Raw genomic sequence first — 7,794 nt, 5'->3', positions numbered from 1 at the left:
CAAATAGGGATGTACAATATAAATATAGTCTACACATTAATACATTATAGTACAAAAATATAACATTCTGCTGTGTCATATAAAATAAAAGGGAAATTATATATTTCAAACAAATGTGATGTTTACATAAGAGGACAGTTTTACAATACAGTATATATCCAAACCACCCAAGTTCACATACTAACAGAATGCATTCTGTCATTGATAAATAAATTAAACAAGGAAAAACAGGCAAACGCAGTGCATGTTTTTTATTGAATGAAGAGGCTGTTAGTGTAAAGCTCAAAACTTTACAGATTTTTTAAGAGCAATATAAGCTTCAGTCTAAAATCATAAATCCAAAATTGTACAGCAGTTGTGCATACCAGTGTACAGAAGAAACCTCTCTGTACATGGGGCACTTCCATTTAATTTTCAGTCCAAGTTGGTTATTCTGAGGAACTTGTCTGCAGATACATGTTTTGTCCTGAAGTACTTGAGTGTTCACAGTTTTCGTGTCAGTAGCATTGTAAGTTACTGATGTCCCTCCCCATAGCAGCTGGTTAAAAGTGAAGAAGGTTCTCATAGGCCCAAAAGCCCAGTGTGCAAGTCTGTGGTCTTCCACTAAAGCATAGCTAGATGCTAAGACCCCATTAACAAACAAAGTGCCTTCTTCTGTTAGTGGTGCATATACTCCCATACTCTCTTCCACTGAGACAGAGATGATTCTGGATGGAGCTGCATGACCCTCCCTTTTATGAATAAGAACATAGTCACCTACTTTGGCTTTAATAGAGAACTGCACCTGGTACTTAATACATGGTACCTCCCTGTGAGGGGCAGTGAAGAGCAGGTGATGTGGGGTAAGGGCCAGCCTGTGTCCATCCTCTGTCTCCAGAGAAATGAAGGTACCCCAGCTCCCTGCGTCCCGGTGCAGTAACAGGATTACTGGGCTGAATATGACCTGACCTGTCCCTGACAGGGCCAACACTCTGTCCCCCGGGAGCACAGAAGACAGGGGCCTCTGCTCCCCTCCAGCAACAGTCACCTGGGCCCAGCCTGGAAAACAGCCACCCTTCTCTACCGCCACAGAGTGATCTGCAGATATAAAAAATAACATGTTTGAATCAGGTGTTGAGTAGAAAGAGACATGTAAAAATACCTACCAGCTTTCACAGAGCAGTGGATGTGATACTTGGACTCATAGTGGACCCAGTCGAAGCCCGCCTCCACAGCCAGCTGTGCTAGAAGCCCATATTTGTCTGTTTCTCTGTCATCTGTGGTTATGTCCACGGCTCTGCCTTCATAATGCAGAGAGCCGGGGGGGTGGTGCCCGTCCTCATCCCAGGCCTCCGTCACACGCAGGTGGACTCCAGGCCACTGGTTCATTACAGCAATGGCCAACCTGTTCAGACTGTCTTTGCAACGCTGGAAATATAGATTAGAGGCCTTATCTTAGCAGCACTTAATGTAACAGCTGTCATTTTATAATGAGAACTAATACATGGTAGTACAATTCATCAAATTGTACACAAATCACAATGTGAAATTCAGAGATCCTGAAGACACACCCTGATCCTCCAGCCAGAATGATTTGCAGAAATAAATCTTAAATTTACACAAAATATATGATGAAATAGTCCAAATGAAGTAAAATACATTATTATATTATTTATATATATAATTTATTTAATATTTGTTAGGTTTCAGTTTGATTTTCTTTTCATTCTTTTTTTTTTTGGCCAAAAGGCTTTTTATTCCACAGGACAGTGCAGCGTGAAAATGTGAATGAGACTGGAAAATGACATACACCAAATTGTTGAGAGCCAGATTCAAAATCACAACGCTAAAGCCTGCCCCACATTGCGGTGGTATCCACACGAGCAATACTCAGTTTGTAGTAGAAAAAGCTTCAGTTGTAGTCATCTGGACTCAGTTTGAAAAAATAGACGTTTCGACTCTCATCCAAGAGTCATTGTCAATAACAGAATTTAGGTCGAGAACTCCGATATTAATACTGTTCTGTGGTAAGACCCGCCCATTGGGAGGAGCCTTCCTTATGTGTCTGGCCTGTCGGAAAAACTGCAGAGAATTTTTAGACAACACGAAGTCCCTGTTTATTTTAAACCAGGAAACACTTTAAGACAAAAACTGGTTCACCCAAAGGACAAGTTGCAGACTCAAAAACAGAGCAATGTAGTTTATTCGATCCAATGCAGTGAAGAAAGTTGTAAAGAACGTTACATAGGTGAGACGAAACAGCCTCTACACAAGAGGCTTTATCAGCACAGAAGAAATACTAGTTCAGGACCTCAGAGCGCCGTGCATCTCCATCTTGAAGCCTCTAATCACTCGTTTGAAGACGGTGAGGTGAAGGTTTTAAGCAGGGAGAAAAGATGGTGTGAAAGAGGAGTCAAGGAAGCTATTTTTGTTAAAAAAGAAAGACCTTTAAACAGAAATGGAGGGCTTAGGTTTCATCTTCCTGTTATTTATAATGGGATTCTGAACCCCTGGAAAGGTAAAGGACATTCAGATGCTAATCAGGTACTCAGGGTGGTTGAGCCAGGGTCTCACAAAGACAAAGAGGTTTCTAATAGCCCATTAAGATTCTGAATAGGCTAGCTCGGTAGATACAAGGGGGAGTTTCTGTTGAAACAAACAACTCTTTCTACTTCAGGAAGGCTCCTCCCAATGGGCGGGTCTTACCACAGAACAGTATTAATATCGGAGTTCTCGACCTAAATTCTGTTATTGACAATGACTCTTGGATGAGAGTCGAAACGTCTATTTTTTCAAACTGAGTCCAGATGACTACAACTGAAGTTTTTTCTACTATGGAACACGCCTGGACGAATGAGGGATTACACCGACATATTTCCAATACTCAGTTTGATTTTCAAATAGAAATAATTAGTTTTTTTTTAATTCATTACACTGCAGCCTAATCAAATTGTCCCGAATCATGCTTCAGCTGGCTGAATCTGTACACCCCTAATTTATAAGACTGTAACAACTTATTCAATCACAAATACATTATTTAGTCAATTCAAGGGGAAAAAATAGCATTTAATTAAAACAATTTGCTTAGATGTGATACCATAATTCTTAACATAATGCAACCCAACTAGACCCCTGGGCAAGTTCACAAAAGGATTTTATTTTATTTATTTAAATAAAGGGTACAATTAAGTGTTACTCTAAAGTTGAATTTTGCAAATATGGATATTTCTAACTTTTTATATAATTCCTCCATTTGTAATGATTAATTAATTACTACAAACTGTCACATCACATACTCTTCATGGGTTTTCTAAGGCAATCACAAAGTACAAGAATAAAGCTACTGTAGCTAGTTTGGCACATTCCTTGGCCTTTTTGACAGGGTAACAAAAAATCAAGGCCACTCTGTCTTCATAGACTGTTTGAACCATTTAGTCAATTCCAATATATTTAGAGCATGTAGTTAGACTTTTTAAGAGTCATTTCAATTGTGTTAGGAATATCAAGAATATGACAGCGTAAGGATCAGAGGTGGTGATTTTGCTTGTCATAGAGCATTTATATGCCTAATAATCTTCCACAAAAAGTCAGTGAGACAAAGACAATGTAGCTGAGAGCCAAAGGATGGGAGTATGAAAGGCCAGAGGGGAGGAATGTATGGGCATGGACTGAGAATGTCACAGCAAAAGTGAGAAAAAAAGTGGGGATTGAAAACAAACTGGGCACATTTTTGTGGGAATGCCATTGAAGAGAGGCGTCTCATTGTCAGAACTACAATAGCTGCTTTTCCGACGGTGCCATTACTTCAGCAAGCGAGAATTTAGTAGAGGCGACCCTTCCAAATGATGCACAAAGAGCATCTTTCACATCTGGGCAGAAAAAGGGCACATCTACACACTCACTCAAACTGAGCAGCAGGGGCACATGTATAGGACCACAATCCAACTACATACAACCACAACAAGAAACAGAGTATTCATATCTAAATGTTTCAAACCACAACATCCAAAACATAAATGTAGATTAAAGTGTTTATTCGCAACAAGAATTGTGACATTTGAGGTTTTTAAAGGGTCTTAAATTGTAAGAACTTCTCACCTTGGTCATGAAGCGGTCAGCGTTGGTGTTCTCTTCATCCTTGAAGACAATATCTGGATTGTAGTTGCACACCAGCTCATTGAAGCGCTCAGAGTTGCGAGTGATCTTGCCCTCAGCTCTCCCACTGGCACCAAGGTTGTTTTCTGAAAAGTTGGGGAAAAACTGCTTGTAGTGCATTGCTGTGAGCTTCCTGGGTCTGGGTCGGATACCATAACCGGGCCCTGGTCCACATCCCTGGACCCAGCATGTGGTGGTGGTCCAGAGAGCAAGTAGGCTGAGCTGTGCCAGGGGCATCCAGCAGGACTGATGCATGAGGGGAGAGGAACTCCAGCGGTCAGTGGATCTCAGAGATGCCCCAGGGCCAGGTGGGAGACAGTGGGTGAGACAAGCTCAAGTCTGGATCCATTCTCAAGTCAACAACTATATGAAAACGACAAAACACAAACTTTCAAATGTGTGTATATAATCATATATTATATTATTATATGATATACATAAATATATTCATGAGCGTGATTACCAATAAATGTCTTTATCTTCTATCTAACGATTGGAGTAGCCTAGAGATGCATGAATGAGTAGAAATTGTAGCACATACCAATTTCTCTTAAAGATGCGTAATTAGCTCCAGTTTTGAAGAGTGAAGTTTATCGTTGATGCGGCGCCAAAACACGAGCAGCTCCGGCTCCTTTGCCTGGACCACGTTCTTCTATCGCGTTGGAGCGATCCTGGCCACCTTACACCGGCCATCGGGTCTTAATAGCGCGCTCCGGACACGTTTGCCCTCCCTTCCTTTGCGCACTTGCACTGAAGAGAGCACGCCTCCTCCAGCTCAGACTGGACCCACATGCACGTGTGAGGAGCACTCTCCCTCTCATTAAGCACCAATAGTATTATTTACCCTACAGGTTATTGCTGTTACCCATAAGTTACGTTTTATGTTTTACAGTGCTTCTAAAATGCAGTTTCGGGCCATGGTTGGTTCATCTATAATTCTATTAATAGTAGGCCTAAGAGTTGAAGGTCTGAGCACACTCATTAGCCTTGACACCTTTGACTGTAACTGTGCAGTTTTCCTGTGTTTGGGGAATCTGCTGACCCCTTTCATTTCGTGCACCTTAGGTCTATTACTTGCGGGAAACACCCTGATACCAAATTATCTCTAAAAACCATTGCCAAAGAGTCCTATGACAAAGTGGGCGAGGTGGGCTTCCCCATTATTGTGTGCTAAAGAGGCTACTGATAATAAGGGATATGTGCGTCTCTATCTATTGAGATTCCTTGACATATTTCGGTTGATTGATCACCGACAGCAGTCACAGAACGCACTGACTGTCCTTGTTGAGCCAAAAAGCATGCAGATCTCAGGATGTTGTGGGGAGGGGTGGCAAGGCAAGTCTGCATCTTCCTGTCCCATAGAAAACATGGAAGAGCGATGAAGTCTTGCTCAGACACAGATGAGAGATATCAGTCTCCATGACAAATGCAGGCAACACCTCAATCAAAAAAAAGCAACAAACACTTTTGCATCTGCCATTGACTGTACGAATAGAACAGATTTCTATCTCACATGAAAGGGAAAGGAAGGAAGCAGCATGTGTGCCTCGCAGATTTAAATACAGGCCTTGTTATTAGTATTTTTTGTACATTTTGGTGCCCCTGTCTCCTCCACACTCCCCCATTTGGGAGTACATGACAGGGTGATTGCTTGGGTTTCCTGCAAAGTCTTGGAAACGAGCGTTTACTGGTTAGTTTAGTCTATCTCCTTTTGCCTTTTAAAAATGACGTGGTCAAACTCTCAAACAACATATTTGAAAGATTAATCATTGGGCATTTGAAACACATATTGGATATAGTACATTCTGATTGCTTTTTCTTGTGTCCAGACGTACAAATCACAGCAGAATCCACTTCCTAACGAAAGAGGCCACTGGGGGTTTAAGGAAAGAGAAGTCAAGGAGCCGACACCTGCCTCCTCCTATAGTTGTTATATGGTCAAACGTATCAGAGGTCCAGCCTTGTGTCTCCCTTATCGGTGCAGGAAGAGCAGGGTGGTGCTGGGGGACACTCCATCACTCCATGAGACTTGGCCCCTGAGCTGCTTCTGTAACGCCAAACGACTTGGTAAGTATTTTTACGCCAATATCTTTATAAGCGTTTTATGTTTCTCAAAGTGGAGAATTGATCAATTATTTATTCACTCCTCATCACACGGCACCAGTTGCATCCGCCTAGCTCTAATGGCAGTGAGCGAGCATCTCTCCTTCAGGTTTGTGAGGTTTTGTCCTGAGGTTTTGTCCCTGTATAGCACAAATTAGGTGTAGTTTTTTGACTGATTGATCCTACAAAGACATCGTCCTCAGCCTTAACTTAGCTTGAGCCCGTGACTCAGGTCCAGGAAGAAAACCAAACTGAAAAGAACAAGTAACCATCATGAAGAAAGGTCTAAAGCTAAACGCAGTAACTTCATGCTTTGAGGCGAGAGCAGTAGCAGTGTATTTTTTATTTCTTACAATAGCCAGTGTTACTTATGCTCTTAAAAATATGATAGTGAACATTATATATAAAACATTTTCTTTGGCCTTTACATTGGTGAACCTGAAAGTTGTGGTTACTGCTATTCAAGACTGGACAATAGGCTGAGAAGGGTGGGACTTCCTACATCAGACAAAAAGGTTAAAGTTCAGGTGTGATGCTATAGATGGAGGAACCTGACAGACATTACCTACATTATACAATCTGTTTTAGATTTCAGGCATTAAAAATACTGTGCCGCTCTTGGATGGCATTTCAAAGTTTTGTGCCAGCAGACTGTGTGAAGTGAGTGTGCCGTGAGTGTGCAGACCAGATTAAGGGCAGCTATGGCAAATGCACGGGGCAACCCTCTATCAGCTGATTAGCAAAGTAAGTCTCGCCTTTTCCTGAGCACGATTCAGCATCTGTGAACGTACCAAGTGCATGTTGCACTGGCTAATGCACTTTGGCTCTGACTTCAAACAGACGACTGTCAAGAAAGCTAATCTCGGTCTTTTCCCCTTCATTCGTATGTTTTGACAATAAAGATAGCCTATCTCATCCCATTATGAGACTTTTGTCTCCTGCTCCGTCCCTGATATGCCCCACCACCATGTGCGAGAGCTGAGCCACAGCTCAGTCATTGGTCACCCACTTTCTCTGATGTTGGCTTGTTTCAGCTCATGTTGATATTGATTCAATATTTTATGAATCATAAGTATAAAGGTTGACAATTTACATGGTTTTATTTACTACTTTGCGTCAACTTAAAATGACTCTTAATTTCAACATATATAGAAATAATTATATCCCTCACTGCACTACATGTGTAAATTCAACTAAGTTTTGTGTACATAGTGAGCCCATTTTATTTTTCATCCTATAGCAGATTTAAATTGTTTTATGTTGCACGGAATCACCAAAGTTCCTATGTTTATGAATTCTGTTCATTGACAATGGCAATAAACCTTTTCTGATTCTGAACTTAAAACATCACAACTCTTAATTACTTATGTGACACATTAGACAGGAAACAACTAAATATATAGAAATAACTCTTAAACTAAGCATATTTAGATTCACCTTGACGTGTACATAAAGTTACAGTAACTTCCCCCCCCCCCATTTCCTTTCAGCAGAGGAAGTACAACACAAAACAAAGCTACACTAAAGAGGTTTGATTAAAACTTCAAACAAAACAAG

General features: G+C 41.1%; 1 protein-coding gene across 1 annotated transcript; it reads right to left on the bottom strand.

Annotated features, from left to right (window-relative positions):
- Positions 1 to 237: 237 nt before the first annotated feature.
- Positions 238 to 4,492, bottom strand: dhh (desert hedgehog signaling molecule). The gene is made up of 3 exons (XM_072449949.1): positions 4,078 to 4,492; positions 1,146 to 1,407; positions 238 to 1,077 (listed from the first exon to the last, which is right to left on the bottom strand). Exons 1-3 carry the CDS (start codon positions 4,387 to 4,389, stop codon positions 320 to 322), a joined length of 1,332 nt encoding a protein of 443 aa, XP_072306050.1. The 5' UTR covers positions 4,390 to 4,492; the 3' UTR covers positions 238 to 319.
- Between the last annotated feature and the right edge of the window lie 3,302 nt (positions 4,493 to 7,794).

Source organism: Eucyclogobius newberryi, unplaced genomic scaffold (genome assembly GCF_026437365.1).
Source record: "Eucyclogobius newberryi isolate DKJ021-1_F unplaced genomic scaffold, fEucNew1.0.hap1 SCAF_17, whole genome shotgun sequence".
In the NCBI taxonomy this organism is placed as follows: Eukaryota; Metazoa; Chordata; class Actinopteri; order Gobiiformes; family Gobiidae; genus Eucyclogobius; species Eucyclogobius newberryi.
This window is presented reverse-complemented; position numbering and strand designations above follow the sequence as displayed.

Coding starts and splice junctions, on each gene's coding strand:
- dhh (XM_072449949.1), bottom strand. CDS start 4,389: ATGCATCAGTCCTGCTGGATGCCCCTGGCACAGCTCAGCCTACTTGCT. Junction 1,408..4,077: donor CTGACCGCTTCATGACCAAG/GTGAGAAGTTCT, acceptor CTATATTTCCAG/CGTTGCAAAGACAGTCTGAA. Junction 1,078..1,145: donor CCACTGCTCTGTGAAAGCTG/GTAGGTATTTTT, acceptor TTATATCTGCAG/ATCACTCTGTGGCGGTAGAG.